Source organism: Cyprinodon tularosa, unplaced genomic scaffold (assembly GCF_016077235.1).
Source record: "Cyprinodon tularosa strain WSP-4 unplaced genomic scaffold, ASM1607723v1 ctg38, whole genome shotgun sequence".
NCBI lineage: Eukaryota > Metazoa > Chordata > Actinopteri > Cyprinodontiformes > Cyprinodontidae > Cyprinodon > Cyprinodon tularosa.
Genome location: NW_024039096.1, coordinates 1,102,783 through 1,122,640, shown reverse-complemented (window position 1 = coordinate 1,122,640; position 19,858 = coordinate 1,102,783). Strand labels below are relative to the sequence as shown.

The window sequence follows — 19,858 nt, the reverse complement described above, 5'->3', positions numbered from 1 at the left end:
TCGTTGAGGAGCCCGAGGTGTGAATAATCACAGAGACAAAAATAAGGTTTAACTAGTTTTGTATTAAAGTGGCCAAGACACACACAAAAAAAAACAACAAACACACAAACATTAATAACAAAACAGTATTTGATTAATTGTCCCCAAGGTTCAGTTAGGTTAGATTGTTAGTCCATACGCTATGGTAATCCAGGGTTGAGAAGAGAATAGTTTTTATCCTTATAGGAAAGAAGAGTCTGTATCCTACCGCACAGGTAGAGGTCTTAGCTCGCCATCTTCAGTTGAATTAGAAAAAGTTGTTGTGAACCAGGTTGTAGTGAAGGTGATGTCCTTTTTCTGGCATAAAAAAAAACCTGACCGTTGAAGGGATGACAAGTTGATCTCCGTCTGTGTAGTGGTATTAATGAAAGACAACATGAGCGGTTTGGCCCAAGTTGTGAGAGAGAAGCGAGTCCAAAAGACAGGTTATAATATTAGATCTTTAGGAAGATCCAGTAACTTTTTTGAAACGAGACGCCAACAGAGCATGCAACAGCCACAGGTGGGGAATGGAGGAGGGAGTGGCACTCTGACTCCGCAGGTAAATAGAGTTGGGGTGAAGTCGCACAGAGCGTGGCCCGTCAAATTAAAAGGACTTAGGAGCTGAGGGCTACATAGACATCTAAAAGAAGTTCAAAGATCGTGAGGAAAAGACCAGAGTGCAGAGAGGGTCATCTCTGTCGTGGTGGCAGTGGGATATGCTCAGAAAGCAACAGAGGAAAAACTTCAACATTTTCTCAAATCCAGCAGTTCTTGGTCAACCTTTAAGGTCCTGTGGTTGAGAGTGGTTTAACCCTGGTGCAAAGGGGACCAAAGTTACTCGTCATGCATAGATACAACAGTGGTTAATACTCTAACCTTATGATCATTTTCGTACTTGTTTGGCTCATAGATTCTAGTTTAACAGCTTACTGACATACAGTATAGGATTCTGTTGATTATGATCAGAAACTGAACTGAAAACTGGTTTAACGCAGCAACCAAAATCCATTCCTTCATTTTCCATCTTGCTTATCCCTTTTGGGGTCACGAGGGGTGCTGGTGCCCCATCTCCCGCTGTCTACAGGCGAGAGGTGGGGTCCACCCTGGACAGGTCGTCTGTCCATTGCAGGGCAACACAGAGACAAACACAACCATTCACACTCACACCTAAGGAGAATATAGAGAAATCAATTAACCTAACAGTCATGTTTTTAGACTGTGCGGGGAAGCCGGAGTACCCGGAGAAAACCCAAGCATTCACAGGGAGAACATGTTAACACTTTGCAGAAAGACCCTGGGCTGGGAATCAAACCCAAAACCTCCTTGCTGCAAGTTAGCAATGCTACCCACTGCACCACCATGCTGCCCGCAGCCAAAGTCCAACAGGGAAAATTGTTAAAAGTCATTCACTAAAATAATTATAGATGTTTATAAATATCCTGCTGATTTGAAGGGAAAGAAAAATTATTTTGGGCTAATTTTTCTTTCTTCTTTCGTCAATGCTTTTAGAATAGAGGCAATTCAAATTCTTCCAGATAACAAAACGTTTACGTCCTTGGAGGTAAAAAAAGGAAACCGTCCATACAGTTTTGTTTGTCTTTAGAAATTAAAGTTTGGTAGCCTTGTGAGACCATCCTGATCTCGCGAGCTTTCAAGATTTCACTCGCTAATCAGTCTGGAGACTCTCCATGGAAGAAAATTTGGAGCCGTTCACCAAACGAACGTCCATTCAGCATTGGCTTTGAGGCGGGTTGAGGTGTGACGCAACGAGAAGCATGACAGTTCAGTCTAAAGAACATGGCGGCTTCAGCCGATGAAACTAGCGTTAGCGTGGCTATCGAGCAAGTTTTATCGGAATTACAGAGTATTTCTTCACTGAAAGAAGAGCAAAACACTGCTATGGAGGCTTTTCACAGAGGAAAAGATGTTTTTGCTCTTCTCCCGACTGGTTTCAGCAAGAGTAGCCTGGCTGTTAGTACGTCATATGCTTCGTTGATCTGATTGGTTTATTTGGCCCGCCTATCACCAACATAGGCCAATCAGCTAACCAGTATTTTCGCCCCTTCCCAAAATTACTTCAATGGAAGGTTTCCAGATGGATATGCGGAGCAAATCCATCTGGCAGAGTCAGGTTAAAAGTTTGGGGGAGTAACTCAAAACTGAAATCTAAAAGAATTATAGGAAATGACCATTCTTTGTTTCCAGCTTTGTTTTATAAACCTAAAAGTGGATTTGAAGACGTATTGATTAATGTAATAAAAAAAACCTGTTAGGTGAAGTATGGTTGATAATCAGTACAATGTTGAGATCTAATGATCCTGCTTTTTTTTTTTCAGAAGGAGGAGGGAAAGGCAGCAGAGAGGGAGACGACTCCAAAAGAGAGCGGATCTGCCTTCCCTGTAGACCTCCCCCAGGAGGACTTCTACTTTCCATCAGTGGATCTCCTGACGGCACAGGTGCTCACTCAGAAACCCCCAATAAGAAACGTTCTGTCAGGCTGTCGGAGTCACGGATTCATCCAACCAAAATAAGCCAGAACGAAGATATCTGTCAGCAGCTCAGCTTTTTTTCTTTTTTTTCATCTTTTTGGTTTTAAATTCTCTCCAAAAGCAATTTTACTTCCGATTTGCTGCTCCGTTCTCACCGGCTTGTTTCTACACTTAAACACAGATTATTTTTTTTATGTATTATTTGGTGAAGAACATGTAATCAGAATCACATAAAAAAAAATCTAAAGTTGATCCTTGTTTTTCATTCTGTCAGGTTTTGATGATGCATCTACCAAAAAATATGTATCTGCAGATTGGATTAACTCCTGTTCTACTTTTAGTCATTCTCACTTTTCTAGGGAGAGGTTATTTCTCATGTGGCTGATTAAATTAGCAGTAGGGTTGGGAATTGCTAAGATTTTCACCATTCTGATTCCCTTATAGAGTTCTGTTAAACGATTCGATTCTTTATCGATTCTGTGAAACAATGAACTTGGTAAGTTCACAGTGACATTCGTCTACCTTGGCCTCAGAGAAAACAGAAGGTGCAGCCAGCCTCTGAGCCAGCCAGGCTACCCGTCTCGTCACAGTCATCTAAATCTAATGGAGAAGGCATCCGTTTAATGAAAAAGCATTACTGTACAATTTCTGGAAATAAACTCATCACCCCCTGATTTAAATAAATGAGTGTCACCTTTCGCTAGGCTCTGTTGCTGCGTGGAACCTTTAAGGGAACCATTAAGCGAGCTGCCAAACGGTGCTGTGGAATTGGGAAACACGGAACCGGTTCTGAACAGGAACCGTTTTTTGAGTCCCATCCCTAATTACCATGGTTGTTTTGTTTTATTAATATAGATTTAGATATGGTCATAAAGCAATCCAAAAGGAGGGTGGATTGTGGTCTGAACCGATTTCTATGGGATTAATGGATGATTCTTCCATCAGATGGATCATAAGCAGTAGAGAGGTTCAAACCCACTGAAGGTTTTAGAGCAACTAGCTGAAATTTTCCTCATCAAGGCAAATTAGATCTGAAAACACAATGTCACCTGAAAAATGTCTCTGTTATCATTTTAAATAAACTTAATCTTTCATTGTTCTTTGTTTATTTGCAGGATCTGCTGTCGTTTGAGTTGCTGGACATAAATATTGTGCAAGAGTTGGAGAAGGTTCCCAACAACACTCCTGTCGGTGAGTCAAAAGTTCTCAAAACGGCAAACTAATTAGCTGTAAACTCAACTCTTGAGTTCCTTTTTTGGCTGTGTCAAATACAAAGCTTTGTTTTCTCTTTCTGTTTTCACTTTAGCTTTGACACCTTGCATATCCCCCCTCCCTCATGATGCATCAGTGCTGGAAAGGACGATGACCTCACAGACGAAGGATGAATCGGAGGCAACCGGAGTCCGAAAACTTTTTGGTGAGATGTGCTACTGACTACTAAAGAAAGATCATTTTTAAATCTTTCTGTAAATCTTTTTGTTTATACAATCAATTAACAAAAAGATGAGCTTTGTTAACTTTCTACAATAAAGCTCCATTTTTTTTCTTCCTGGTAAACTGTCTGGCGCATCTGTATGGGGAAGCAGTGCTTCGCTAACACTGTTTTCAGTGGGAGTGGGGAGCTGCTGACATCTTTGAGCAGTGGAAGGGATGCTTTGAGGAGCTGTTATATCCTGCTGACACGCCACCCCAGATGGCGTGTCATCAGGCATGTCTCAGCAGGCGTGTCTCAGTGACTTCCCCAAGGCTAAAGTCACTGAGGTGGTCAAAAAACTCCCTGTTAGCAAGGCTTTGCGTGTGGATGAGATCCTCCCTGAGTAGCTCAGATCTCTGGATGTTGTCAGCCGTCTTGGCTGACACGCCTTTTCAACATTGCATGGAGGTCGGAAACGGTGCCTTTGGATTGGCAGGTTGGGGTGGTGGTTCCCCTGCATAAGAAGGAGGTCGGAGGTCGTGTTCCAATTATAAGGGGATCAGACCCCCCAAGGAAGGCCTATGCCAGGGTGCTGGAGAGGAGATTCCGGCTGACTGTCGAATCTCTGCTTCAGGAGGAGACGTGTGGTTTTTGTTCGCTTTTAGTCCCTGAAAACAAAAACCCATTAACACTTACTGACATGAACAGCTTCGTTTGTACATCCACATCACTTTAGACAGATTGATTCTGATAACGGTTGCTCCAAAATAATAATAATAATGTGATTAATCCAGAAAAAAAAAAAACAGTCGGCAAAAACTAGTTTTTGAGCATTAGGATTTTAGTTTTAGTTCTGAACACATTTTTTCCTGAGATAAACAAGGTGTGGGTCTTGGCTGAACAATAACCAGAAAAGCTCCCGTTTCCCCTGCTGATATCTGTGAAGGACGTGTGATGCTGTGGGCCCTTGTAATAATTTTAAAAGCTCGACGCTTCTGGAACTTTTTGAAATGCCACATGATTTAAAAAAAATCTGCTTGTCTATGTCCAAAAACTAAACCGTCACAACGAGGTCGTACTGCAGGACGCTGACCGAAAACATTTGGCTAAATCATCACAGAAATGTAACAAAAATACATGGTTTTTATAGCTTTTTTTTTATCTTGAAGCCTTCAGGCCCCATATAGATTTAAGACGAGGGGAAATCTAATACCTAGATCTATTTTGTCTTTCTTACATTTGCTGTATTTTTCCAAGGAGTCAAACTGAGGCCCAAGGACGTGTCAGAGCCTGTAGCGCAAGAAGAGGAGAAGGAAGAGGAGATCAGTGGAGCTCAGTTTCTCTGTGAGACTGTGATCCGCTCCCTGACGTTGGAGGAAGCCCCTGACCACAGGCCTCCGCGCCGAGCCAAGCACAGCAGCCTCAAACCGCAGGGTGAGGTGCCACGGTCACTTCTTCTCTGTGTTTATCGCTCAAGCTTGTTGCTTAAATTTAATTTCCATTTACCTCTGTTAAACATTTGCAGTTGTTACCCGGGGACCAGGCTTTGGCTTTGAGAGGCCACTTGGGGTTGGGGAGAAACAGAAGGATAGAATTAAACAGGAAGAGATGAATGCTGATAGAATCCAGAGTTTAGCCCCGCCTGCAAACGTAGACTTCAACCAAACGACCCAGGCAGAGGATGACTCCAGACAAAGTGAGCAATATAGCTCAAATTTCCCTTTATTTTAATACTTTCTTACCGCTGTCAAAACTGCAACCAAGCTGGTTATTTTGTTTCTTTCTCCTTGGTAGATCGTGAGCCTGGAGCTGAAAATGAAAACCTCACCGTCAGCTCTCATCAAGATAACGAAGACAAAGAGGTTTTGCATGCCATGCAGAACATGAAGGAAAAGGACTGCGAGAAAGAAGAAGGCAGAACCAGAGAAGACTGGGATGAGGTGATGATTCCAACGCGCTTTAAACCTTTGAATAACATTTATCATGTTGATTAACAACGAAAGGTGGAACATAACTGGGAACAAACGTGTGTTCTGGATGTACCCAAATCAAATCAAGTGCAACCTATTTAATTCAATTCGGTTTATTTATATAGCACCAATTCACAACACATTTCATTTGAGGCACTTTACAGAGACAATCCAACCAGATCAGTCAGACTGGGTCAAAGTTTCCCATCTAAAACTAGTTGATTGCATCGACTCTTTGATTCGAAGGCAATCCCTCATACCAAACATGCTTGTAGTGAGAGTGGAGAGGAAAAACTTGAATCAATGTTTAACATCTGGTAATGGTTAAATGGACTGGTGTGTCATCAGATCTCAGTAAAGATCCAGCTGTCCTGTTACATTAAAGCAGGGGTTCCCAAACATCTCAGCTTGAGATACCAAAAACAAATCACAGAAGATTGACAATTGCCTGTAAAAAGATATAATTACTTCAATCTATATTTATTTATAAATTAAGTATTTGTATTAGAGATGGAACGGTTTATGAAAACCGTCCGAACCGTTCGGTTCGACTGTCTCGGTTCGGTTCGTGTGTGTTGCGTTCGGTTCATGCGCTGCTCCTTTTTCTCATAGAGGAAGCGATTACACTCCAGAGCAGAAGGTGGCGGTACTGCGACCAAAGCCAACCACCAGTAGTAAGAAGAAGAAGCGAAGCAGTGTAGCCGCGTGTAGCAGAAAATAATCAGTTGTTGTGGAGAATTGTGTGGGTATGGCGAGTGGTAAAGAACAGGAGTTGGAAGACGCGCCAGCAGCACTTTATAGGTCTGCTGTATGGGACCACTTTGCATTTAGAGTGACCTACGATGACGGCGGAAAGAAAGTTGTGGATAAAAGTGCAACAGTGTGCAAGCATTGTGCGATACGTTTTGTTTATGCCAACAGCAACACGACCAACATGTCAGGCTAACCCCGAAATCCCACATACTCCATCAGCGCTCCGCTCCGCTGCGCTCCAGACCGCCAGGACAAAGCAAAGCCTACAGCCTCCACTGTGGCTCCCGTTCGCTCCGCTCTGAGTTCCTTGGAGATCGTAGAGGGCATGCGCGAGATGATTAAATTCAAAGCAGCAAAACATGCGGAAATGATCCAGGGTTTCCACGGATCATTAAAAATAATTACAATTCATTCATTTTTTGGGATTTTTTCATTAATTTCATTAATTTTTATGGGCTTTCGGGGTAACAATCAACATATACCGAACCGAAAACCGTGACCACGAAACCGTGAACCGAACCGAACCGTGGATTTTGTGAACCGTTCCACCCCTAACTTGTATTAATTTTTATACTGCTAAGCTGCTGCTCATTCACTGTCTGAAAGCTTTATAAAACCAAGTTTGTTTTTTTATAAACTGTGTATATAAATGACAAAAGTTTTAAGTTTAAAAATAAATGTATTCTTTAAACATCAATAAATTATTTAATTCAACACTTTAAATTGATTTTTAATATTTAATGGTACATTTTACAATTCAATTCTATATGTAATATTTGAATTATGTATCGGATAAATAAATGTATTGATTTAATTGGACATTCACATTCATATTTTATTATACATTTTGGCCTCCATATACCTCTTGCACCCCCCGGGGGTTCCGATCTCCACCTTGGGATCCCCTGCATTAGAGAGCAGGTCTGCATCATGAAGATCATCATCTGAGCAGAAGGATTTCGTTTCCACTCTTACTTCTTGCAGAATTTCAACCCGACCTCATCATCCTTCGTCGGCTACCCTTCTTGTCACGTTGGTATTGTCTAAAACATTTAGACGCATATGCCTAAACATAGGCTTCTTTTCAAAACACTTTGCGGGAGGATTTTAGCCATAAGGGACGGATGCAGCCACCTGCTTTTATACCTCTGACTCTCCGAACAGTTGTTCCTGGAAAAGCTTTAACTTTTATATATTTGGTTAATATGCATATGAAAGTTATCACCCTAAACTTGCTGCAGGTTGATTGTGATCAGCGTATGCAACTGCGTTAACACTTACAAAACAAAGATGTTTCAGCACTTGTATAAAGCCTAAAAGCCTCACTCCTCTTCTACCTCAGGTCAGCAGCCAGACGTCCTCTGTCTCCTCCAGCGACGACTACGTCATTGTTCTCCCAGACTGCTTCGACACCAGCCGACCGCTGGGGGAGTCCATGTACAGCTCTGCCATGTCGCAGCCCGACACGGCCGCCGCCACTGCAGCTTCGTCCACCGATCCTGACCAAGAGCAGGAGAAGGATGAGCCCTGCAACTTTGAGCCATGCGGGGAGGCTCCGCTGACGGAGAGGAAGGAAGAGGAGACCATCGCCGTGGAGGAGTCGCTGGGGAACACCTGGCCTCTCCACGTCTCTCCCATCCACAGCAGTGTGAACCAGATGCTGTGTGCGTCCCAAACGCTCGACGCCGTGACCCTCACCCCTGAAGTGGTGCCGCCGCCTGTCGTGCCTCAACCCCTGCATCCAACACCGGTCATCTACTCGCCCAGGTTAGCGGAGACTCATTAGGATTCAGGGCTCCTAGTCGGGCCTTAATAATAAATGGAAGTTTTCATTGGCTGTTATTTTAAATAAATATATATATATTGACTTGTATTGGATCCATATGATACTACACTGATCACTTAGGAAGCAACATTGATTGACAATCAATTCTACACAATGCTGTGCAAATGGATTAGACAACAGGTGGATGTTATTAGCAATTAGCAAGACACACTGAATAAAGGAGTGATTCTGCAGGTGGGGACTACAGACTAGTTCTCAGTACCTATGCTTTCTGGCTGATGTTTTAGTCACTTTAGAATGTTGTTGGTGCTTTATCACTGGTGGTAACATGAGACGGATTCTGCAACCCACACAAGTGACTCAGATGGTGCGGATCAATGCGAGCTGTGGCAAGAAGGTTTGTTGTGTCGGTCAGTGTAGTGTCCTGAAGCTGGAGGTGCTACCAGGAGACAGGCTAATACACCATGAGATGTGGAGGAGGCCGTAGGAGGGCAACAACCCAGCAGCAGAGCCTTGCAAAAGGACATCCAACAGGCCACAAATGTCCATTTGTTTGTATAAACTGTTAGAAACCGACTCCATGAGGATGGTATGAGGGCCCGGTCTCCATGCCGTGCTGGATGCCTGGCATTTGCCAATCCTACACTTAAACGATGTTATCCTGGCAAATCCAGGATTGCATCCAGGATTGGCAAATTTGCCACTGGCGCCCTGTGCTCTTCAAAGATGAAAGCAGGTTCACACTGGGCACATGTGACAGACGTAACAGAGTCTGGAGACACCGTGGAGAGTGATCTGCCTGCACCATCCTTCAGTGTAACAAGTTTAGCAGTGTGTCAGTAATGGTGTGGGATGGCATTTCTGTGGAGGGCCGCACAGCCCTCCATGTGCTCGACAGAGGTAGCATGACTGCTATTCCTCAGACCCCTTGTGAAACCATAAGCTTGTGCAGTTTTCCCTTAGTTCCTTCTAATACAGGACAATGCTAGACCTCATGTGGCTTGAGTGCGTGAGCAGTTCGTGCTGGATGAAGGCATCGAAGCTATGGACTGGCCCGCCCGTTCCCCAGACCTCAGTCCGATTGAGCACTTCTGGGGCATCATATCTCGATCCATTCACCAACATCACGTTGTACCACAGACTGTCCAGGAGTTGGTGGATGCTTTAGTCCAGGTCTGGGAGGAGATCCCTCAGGAGACCATCTGTCACTTCATTAGGAGCAGGCCAGGCATTGTAGGGAGGTCATGCAGGCACTCAGAGGCCAGACACAATCCTGAGCCTCATTTTCACCCATTTTAAGGACATTACAACAAAATTGAATCAGCCTGTAGTGTTTTTCCACTTTAATTTTGTGTGCGAGTCCAAATCCAGGCCTCCATTGGTTAATGCATTTAATTTCCATTGATGATTTTGTTGTCGGCACATTGAATTTAGTACAGAACAAAGTATTCAATAAGAATATTTCATTTATGGTTTGTTATTTGAGTGTTTCCTTTATTTCTATGAGCAGTATACTTTTTACATTATACTTTTTTATATAATGTATTGTGACTTGCCTAGATTATTGAATTCCAGATTTTTTGGGCTCTTTAAATAGAACAACAATCTGGAGTAGAAAAGAATGAAGCCTTAAATAGTGAAATACGTGTTTCTGTTTCAGGTCAGAGGCTCTGTATCTGGCTGGGGATCCCAGTCCTCCAGCCTGCGAACCATTCGAGCCACAGCCACCAAGGGTTCACCTAAATGGTGAGTTAACAGCGTCTGGATGTGACCACATTACAAAAACACAACATAGGCTGGCACATAAAAATACGAGGTTGCTTATTTATTCATGTAAAAATTAGTCAGTTTAGCTTTACTGTCTGCTGTTTAGACTCATTGTGTTTACATGACTTAGTTGCTTCATAGTTTTAAAAGGAAGTTAGGACTGCACAGGAAACACATGACAACTGCAAGAACAGAGGAACTAACACGGCACGCAGGTTTTCAGGATTTGTTCCCTAAGCAAAGAAGGAAAAAAAACAACTTATGTTCATCATCTAATGAGATCTTTTTGTGGGTTATTTCCTTTTCTAGTATCATCCGGTTTGTCCAGATCAGCCGGCTCAGCATGCAGTGCCTTTGAGGCGTACAATCCGAGAGCGGGCAAAGCGCTGCAGCCAAGGTGCAAAACAGCAGAGTAAAACATCTTATGCTTCAATTTCTGTGCTCTAGTCTCTTTTTTCCCCCCCCTTTTTCTTTCTGCACTGCAACAGAATTTAGTCTGATAACCTAAGATGTAATTAGCGTAATCAGTGAGTATGACTGTGTTTGCACCAGGGGCCAAGGAGGCATCACAGAGGGACTTGTCAAAGGGGCCCTTTCTGTGGCCGCATCTGCTTATAAGGCTCTCTTCACTGGACCTAACTGTTCCATACAGGTACATGACCTAAAAGTGTGTTCTATAACTAAAATAAACCTCCAATGTGAGAGCATTTCATTATCAGTGGCTGTTAATTTGCTTGTTTGAGTATTTGCACAAGCAAAACAAAACGGTTAACAGTGCACAGCAGTTTTATTCTAGTCTGCTATGATTTGGAAATAGGTCACCTGACAACTAAATGCCAGGTATCCCAATGTCTGACATGGGTTGGTTGTAGATTTATGATGACCTGAATTCAAACAATTGATGTTGATTATTTAGAAAATGCAGACTGGCATTTGCGGTATTCCAATTAAATAAGAAATGCAATTAAAATTGCACGCAAATGTGTTTGTTTACCTGATAACTCTTGAAAACAACATGGCGGATGTAAACACATGAGATATATTTCCATATTTCAGCCACGGCTTTAATTAGATTAGATTAGATTAGCTTTATTGATCTCACAGCAGAGAAATTCACTCATCACATATTGGCATAGAAGTTAAAGAAGGTGCAAACAGGGAGGAAAAAGGTGCATTAAGAATAAGCAATATATATACAGTATATCCAGGTATATACAGTATATCAAGATAAATAGGATTAAGGTGCAAGTGTACATGTATCGCACACAATGAAAAACAAAATAAAAATAAGAAAATAAGAATATGTACAGTCCAGATGGCTTATATACAGGTGTAGAAATATTGCACATTCAGCATATTGCAAAGAATATTGCACAGTCAATAAATAAAAAGAAACTATAATGTAGCTGCACAGTGGTTTTTACAGGAGTTATTATGGTTATATAGTGCATTATTATAGAGTCTGGTGACAGCAGGAATGAATGACCTGCGGTAGCGCTCCTTTTTACAGATGGTGTCCAAGTCTCTGACTAAAGTGTTCATTGCGCTCATCAACGCGTTTTAAATGTAAAAATTACCCGGTCTCTTTTATGAATCCCAATATGCCGCGCCATCATCCTCTAACTACTTATGGTCTTCTTTGTCTTTTCACAAGGCAGTAATGTCCAGTTTCAAATCATGTGACTTGAGTGAAGCAAAAAAGTTACCGTAAATTCCGGACTATAAGCCGCTACTTTATTTCCTGCTGTTTGAACACTGCGGCCTATAATACAGTGCGGTTAATACATGTCTTTTTTCATGGCGCTGAAGCTGTTCCATTCAGACACCAAGGAAATGATTAATGACTTTTCCTGGTCGGCTGCAATGTTCTGTGCGTTGTTCAATTAAAAGTACCGGTATATGCAGCGTTATTTGCGTGTTACCGACACATACGTATATTTAAATGTGTTACAGGTAGTTTGGAAAAAAAATAAAAAAAAGCATTCATAATATGTACCGTATTTATTTGTTATATCAAACGGATTAAATCAAACGTTGAAAAAAAATGCTCACGTGTAATATCTTTATTTGTAAATATCTCATACAACGTGGGAAACCTGCGGCTTATAAAAGTACAAAAATTGATTTTCTTTCTAAAATTAGAGCGTGCGGCTTGTAATCAGATGCGCTCTATAGTCCGGAATTTACGGTAAATATAATAATTTCGATGCAACCACAAAAAAAAAGCCCCATTGAAGCATAGAAACTTTATTGAAAAACATCTAAATTGCAGTATTTGCGTTTAGCAAATTCTATTTCATAATAAGAATCTGTGCAATTGATGGTTAATGGAAACCCAGCTAGTGTCACATTTACACAAACATTGCAGCAAAATCTTAAAAAGCAAAACATAAAATCTGCTTTTTTATTGTTGGTAAAATTAAATAATCAGTTGTTAAAGTTAGACTCAAGCAAACTTTTCTAAATCTATGAAGCGTCATTTTTAAAGAATCATGTTTTTACTCAGAATTGTATTTGCCTTTTTAGGCTAGTCCTAACTCGCTAATATTAAGCAGGTACAGCTTGCAATCAGCTGCCTATGAGGGATAAATGTCTCTCCTTAAGTTCTCACACCACTACTGCAAATAAACAGGATTTTTTTTTCTTGGGAAAAATGATCAAACTTGTTGCATCCATGTTCATGGTTTACTACCTAAACATTCTGAATTAAATTCACAGTCCTAGTATAAGCTTATTTACCTCTAAACCTTCTCAAAACAATTGTCTTTATCTATTTATACACCATAATGCATGATTTAGCTTATTGATTGTCATCAGTTTCCATTTAATGTTATTACTACTCAAATACAAAGTTTAATTTATGTAGAAAATAGAGATTTTGTTACCAGAAATTCCTCTTTGATAACGTTCTAATTCTGTTAAAGATCCCAGGTCATTAAATCTTCTCTTGTTTAATTTAATGAATCTTCTGTTATATCAGTGATAATAACCTTTAAGTAGAGTCTGAAGACAAACTGCATATAGATTTAGCTTTCATGTTATTATTCTCACTCGCTGATTGCAGAAAACTTAAACTACTTTAGCTGCTGCTTCTGCAAAATATCTGTTTGAAATAGTTAGCATTCATGCTCAGAGTTTGTGAGGTCAGATAAAAAGGAGGACATTACTGTCAAATTTAAGGAAATATGACCATCGGGTCTCTACAGACATCATCCTGCTGGTGCCGACTCACAGACACAGCAGTCACCAGTCCCTTACTTTTAAGGGGGAATCTGTGTACATAGACTATTTTGTCCTAAAGGTTTTTAAAGTTAAGTTTACTTATAAATAAAGCTGACAACTGATGTTTTTCTAGCTCTCTTCATTTAATAACGGAACATGTAGCAAGTTTGAACAATCTTTTTTTGTTTATTTTTTTATCTTTGAATATAGGGGCGTAAATCACATCCATCATGGCGATTCGATTCAGTATCGATTTCTTGACCCAACGATTCGATTATTTTCGAGACTCAAGAATACAACACGATTCGATTATTTATTTTTATTTTTTTTACACCTTACAGGCTAAACATTGTTTCAAATATGAAATATATCAATGAAAGCTGTAATATTATGCTTTTTTTTTAAAGAAACAATAGCAAATAACAGAAGTAGAAAGGTTGTACTCCACCTATTCCTATTAAAATCTCATTCACTAAAAAAAATAATAATACCCCTGCGTTATAGATTCTGCAAGGCCTTTCATCAAAAAATACTGCATAAAATCAGTGCAACGAGTGCAATGAAATACCTCGGCTCCAGACGTCCCCGCCCCCTCCACAGACGCTCCGCTGCTCCTCTCCCAAATTGTAGCTGACCGCAGACAGTGCCGCAGACAGGAGACCGGCTTGTTTTGTTTTTATGACCGAAATTGCAGAAAACAATTTATGAAGTCGGACCAGCTAGAAGAGCGAGGTGCGCGAGAATGCTGGGACCATTTTTCCACCTGGATCTCCGCTCTTTTTGGCCCTCATGTCCCTCCGTTGTCGGACTAAACTCTCCCCCACTTCCTCGCCGCCTCGGCCATATCTAGACCCACAGCGTGTAGCACAGACCACGCTTCAATATTGAGCATAAATCAAAAATGTCTGTGTCAAGCTTACTGCAACACACTGCTGTAAGAGTATAACCAGGAAGCAAGGTAGGAGGGCAAAATAGGTTTAGAACCACCGCAGCACAGGAGTGAGAATTACACCCGGGAGCAAATGGATAAAAATAGACCGGAGGAAAAAAAAAAAAACATGGATCAATATTCTTGCGGACGTATCGATGCATCGGATCGTCGGCTGTTAGATCGATGCATTGATACAAAACGATTATTATTTACACCCCTATTTGAAAACCTATCCTTAACTGACCCATGCCTTTCAAGAATTTAGTTCCAGTCGTTGCTGTTACTTCAAGGAAATATTTCTTACTTTCTCCCTTAATCCTTACAGCTTAAACACTATACTTCCTTAAATATTATTTAAATCCAGATTATAAGCATGTGTGTGTGCATGTGTCATGTAAACAGTTACTGAGCCAGCAGCAGACGTAATTTTTTAATATTTGTTAAAGAGGAGCAACAAAAATTAGTCGATCGATGGAACTGAACACAAATTAGTCAAGTTTTTGTGCCAGTTTCTGTTATTTTTCTTCTGAAATAATATGTTTACAGTTTAAGAGCTAGATTTCAGTCTCAGGTGTTGTTCTGGACGCCATGAAAACTCTGCTCTCAACCTCAAATGAACAATACTGAGAGTTAAAACTGCCCCCTTTCTGGTTGCAGATTGTATTTTGCTCTTTTCCAACGAGCAGAAAAAAGTTAAACTTTGACATCATTGGCCTTTTTAGGGTGCGATTAACAGTTCAGTTACACCTAATACATTTGTAAGAAAAATATCTACTAAATACAGCCATCTAAAAACCTGCATATATACTATTTACATCTCAGGTTAACAGAACGCAGCGAAAATCATTTGTACTGTTGTTTTACATGTCATCCCTTAAAGCCATAATACAAGTTAGACTCGCAGGAAGGAGGGGAGGTTGCTGACAAATGGAGCATAGATGCTAAAACGTAAAATTTGAGGGTAGAAACAGAGATTTTAGAAAGGGCTGTTGTTGGTAATGGAGGGTGTAATTTGTGTGAAAGCAGAGTTTTAAGGGGGAGCACTACATCTGAGACTGAAGACTAAGGATCTTGAATGAAAATAATAGATTTTTTTGTTTTTTTGGGGGGATATTAGTGCAGAGTTTTAGTAATTAAATTGTGTCTGCAAATTACATAAACTTTTGTCTTTTTTAAGATGCTTCACCTTCATTTTCCTCCCCCCTTTTTACCACTACCCTCTCCTCCTTTTTTCTTCCTGTCTTTTTGCAGCGAGGGATCGACCCCGCCACCAGGCAGGACCCTTCCATGATGGCCGTGCTGCTGGAGATGGGCTTTAAGGACCAGCGGCTCAACCAGCAGCTGCTGAGGAAGCACGGCTACAACCTGCTGCACACCGTCAACGAACTGGTCCAGATGGCCGAGGAAAGTCAGAACGAAGCTGCTGACCCTCCGCAATGAGCGGAGCCGCCATGTCGCCTAGACTCATAGGAAATAATTATTTCTACCTTCATTTAAAAAAAAAAAACGTAACTTTAGAGTTTGACTTTTAAATGTTTTGCACTCTTCTGTGCTGAATTGTGTTTATTGCTTTTTTTGTCTTCCAACATTACACTACGCTTTTATCTTCAAATATATGGAACAAAATTTGAGAAGAAGCATAAGTTTCCTGGCATCATTTATATCATATAACAGTTTCTGTTTTTCGTTGGGCTTTAACTGCTTTTCTTAAAATTCCCCATGTACTGTGCACCTTCTTGTAAATGATTCTCGCCGGTAGCTTTGTTTACCCGGACCATTAAGCTGTATGTATTGGTCAAAAATGAGCGCAAACCGAAATATCGACGATCCTCATCCCTGTGTTTTGTATGGCTGTTGTAGCTGCTTCCTCGGCGCTGTAAATTAATCCTGCTCCCTAAAGGTTTGGCTAATATATAGAGCGACAAAAAGGAAACTACTGAGAAGCTGCATGGGTTAAGAGTGCAGTAATGAAAATATTTAAGTTTTATTTTCTTTAATTATTGTAGTGAAATTTGCCTAACAATGCAATCTACTTCTGTATCAGAGTACTGTTATTTTAGACGTTGACATGTGGAATGTAAACCAAACTCTCAGAGCGGATCACTGTTCAGATTTGGATGCTTTTTTTGACAACTGCATGATAAATAGAGGCTTTAGAGGTGAGTAATGTTCTTGTGGTCTTAGCACAGTCAGAGTGAAACAAACACAGATTTGTTACTTCTTTTATCACTTCCACGTGTTTCCGATCATAAACTTAAAGTGAAACCCAGCAATCCTCATTTAGCGCTAATTAAAGCTGAGATGTCTTTTAACACACATTCCACAAGCTAAACATGGACCCAAGTATATCTGATTTGATTGCATTGCCTCCTGTTAGCGATGATGATTAGTTTACTGAAACATGCTCGTCATGTATATTGACACTGTGTTGTGTGTCTGGATTTAAGTTAATGTGCACCTTCTGTGTGTGTGTGAGGTTTTTAGAAACCATTGTTTTCTTATGTTTACAATTGTTCCAAGTAAAAATGCTCTAGAGAGTAATTCTAAATATACCTTCATTGCTTGTAAAATGATTCTTCTGCAACAGAGTGTACACTTTAAATACTCTTCTCTGAATCTGCCAATAAAATCTTTGCTCATCTGTTTGTTGCCTTTTGGTCTCTGATTTAGAGCCTAAGAATGGAGATCAAGAAGTTGCTGATACAAAGGAATAAATCCTTTAAGGTTTTTACATCCGGCGTTAAAGCCTGGGAAGCATTTTAACCGCGTTTTTTTTAAGCAGGGAAATCTGGTGCAACAATATTTGTGGTCTCTATTTAGTGGTATGATGAGGCTGCAGCAAAGTGGGCATATTTTGGTGGAAATTAGCTGAAACCTTTTCCCTTAATTATGTTTGGTGGATCTAGACCAAATGCACCAGGGGGCAAGGAGGGGGCCAGCGTGTTTTCATGGGGGCACAGAAAAGCATGAAATAAAAAACAGGGCAAGAGGTTCAAATATATGAGAGCTGCATGAAGTGAAAATTTCTTTTCAATTGGGTTCAATAAAAATTCTATTTCTTTTGAGGTCAATATACATTGATAATTTAGGAATTTTGCATATTTTTGATCTAATTTAAGTTAAAATTACCGTTTTCTATAAAATCTGAATTAGAACTCAAGAAAAACTGTTAAATTCATCTGTAAAAATTAGAGCTTTTTTTAAAAATTATTTGTTGTGAAAAAAAAAACATTTAGCAGATGAAAACTGGGATCCTATCTCGATACCACTGAAGCTATCACCTCATTGTTTTTGAATAATTAGTAAAACAGAATTTGTAAAGAAAAATAATTAAATAGATCCAAAGGACCTATGAGTAACCATGTCTGTTCCAGTGCATATTATCATTAGAATTTTTTTATTTCTTCAGTACAGGGGCCAGAACATGATCTACAGGGGCACTGGCCCCCGTTGGTCCCTGTCTAGAACCGCCCATGATGATATGAATAATGAAACCATTTATTAAAGATTTACAGCTAACAATTATGAGTTAATATCCCAAATTAATATAATTTTTTTTTTTTTTATCGTGAACAGTAAACTGATTTTAGGTTGTTCGGCTAAGCATAAAGCGTGGAAGTAAAAAACTAATAGAAATCCTCCAAAGGGTTCTTTAAAGCACATTGTAAATGTGTATTTTTGTTCAAAAATTTTCTGCCACTTAGCTTAAAATTATTTTATTTCTGTTTAATTCGGCTTAGTATAGTGATGGTACATTATTTTCTATGCACTTTACATTTAATACACCAAGGTGCGGCAAAATAAAACATGAACCAAGATAAAATTAAATAAAACCCCTGCACAACACAAACCCTGTGGTGTGCAGATGCCAAAATTTAGCTCGTCTTAACAAATTTCCACTTTATCTCATATTCTTTTTAATGTATGTTAGCATACTGTAGTTTATTTCACTGCAGTTTCTCCTGTCATTGTTCAGTTTAATACAGCTGATCTTAGTGTAGCTCTAGGTTATGTTTGCGCATTTAAATAGTTTATTAACCTGACTCCACCAGATGGATTTGCTGGATTTGCTCCGCATATCCATCTGGAAACCTTCCGTTGAAGTAATTTTGGGAAGGGGCTAAAATACTGGTTAGCTGATTGGCCTAAGTTGGTGATAGACGGGCCAAATAAACCAATCAGATCAACGAAGCATATGACGTACTAACAGAGCGACGACGAAGAGGAGCCAATTGATAGATCAAACTCTTGCCGAAACCAGTCAGGAGAAGAGCTAAAACATATTTTCCTCTGAGAAAAGCCTCCAGAGCAGTGTTTTGAACTTCTTTCAGTGAAGAAATACTCTGTAATTCCGATAAAACTTGCTCGATAGCCACGCTAATGCTAGTTTCATCGGCTGAAGCCGCCATGTTCTTTAGACTGAACTGTCGCGCTTCTCGTTGAATCACACCTCAACCCGCCTCAAAGCCAACGCTGATTGGACGTTCGTTTGGTGAACGGCTCCAAATTTTCTTTAACGGAAAGTAGCCAGACTTATCTGCGAGTGAAACCTTGAAAGCTCATGATATCAGGATGGTCTCACAAGGCTAATAGTTTATAGACTCACTTTATAAACTTAATTTAGATTGTAAAACAGTATATTTGCCTTTTGCTTGAGTTATTTTGCTGCAATATCACCAAAACTATTTTAAAGCTCAGTTTAAGTTAGGGATGTCCCAATTCGATAATAATATGAGAAATCGGTCCAATATCAGCCAAAAAATAATCGTAATATATCGGCCTTCTTGTTTACAATTTAAGTCACTCTTTGGTGAATAGAAATAGGTCAGTTATTCTCATAGATGATGTTAGATATTTTTCTCTGCTTTAGAAATATCACTTGATCAAGCTTTTTCTACCTTTAAACACTATAAAATAAGTAATAAAATGATGTATGATTCATGCTGATATCGTAAAGGATCCATATCGGTGTCAATTCTCTGAGGTGTAATATTGGTATCGTATCACCCCGATTCATGGGCGGCCCTAGACAGGTTATTGCCTCTGCAATGAGAGAAACACACAGCAAAAAATAACTGTATTTTATATATTAGCCTTAAGTAGGCAGGTAAGAGAATTTGCCAAAAGAATGATTTTTACATTAAAATAAAAAAAAAGTACTTTATCTTATTTCAAGTGCATCATATCGAATTGTCTTATAACTGCAAAATTACTCCTATTTGTCTGACTTATTCCTTTTGTAAGTCAGGTGATACAGCGACCCGCCAACAGAGAGCAGTGAAGACTTAGAATAGTAAAGTTCCTTTCCTTCTTTCCACAGAACATGGAGGATTTTATTTAGCTTTGGGGTTTTACAAACTGTGTCAGATGGACAACTACAATTTAACAATTTCCTCATTTAATTATTTTTAGCCGACATTTGTTTTTACCTTCATAGATGCACCTTTAAGCTCCATCTCTAAGGTTCTTTTCCCTGAAAAGAGATCACTCGGGACAAACTCTTTT

At 40.0% G+C, this 19,858-nt stretch overlaps 1 protein-coding gene across 3 annotated transcripts in view; it reads left to right on the top strand.

Moving 5' to 3' along the window:
* Positions 1-16,998, top strand: part of nbr1a (NBR1 autophagy cargo receptor a) — a 31,299-nt gene extending 14,301 nt beyond the window's left edge. The window contains exons 12-22 of one of the 3 annotated variants that reach the window (XM_038296958.1): positions 2,358-2,477; positions 3,626-3,701; positions 3,817-3,927; positions 5,182-5,358; positions 5,450-5,620; positions 5,719-5,864; positions 7,990-8,414; positions 10,094-10,179; positions 10,510-10,597; positions 10,753-10,852; positions 15,605-16,998. In XM_038296958.1, coding sequence (XP_038152886.1) covers positions 2,358-2,477; positions 3,626-3,701; positions 3,817-3,927; positions 5,182-5,358; positions 5,450-5,620; positions 5,719-5,864; positions 7,990-8,414; positions 10,094-10,179; positions 10,510-10,597; positions 10,753-10,852; positions 15,605-15,793 — 1,689 coding nt within the window. In that variant the 3' untranslated portion in view covers positions 15,794-16,998. The remainder of the gene's footprint in view (positions 1-2,357; positions 2,478-3,625; positions 3,702-3,816; positions 3,928-5,181; positions 5,359-5,449; positions 5,621-5,718; positions 5,865-7,989; positions 8,415-10,093; positions 10,180-10,509; positions 10,598-10,752; positions 10,853-15,604) is intronic. The other 2 variants (XM_038296959.1, XM_038296960.1) reach the window with 2 other exon arrangements.
* Positions 16,999-19,858: the final 2,860 nt, after the last annotated feature.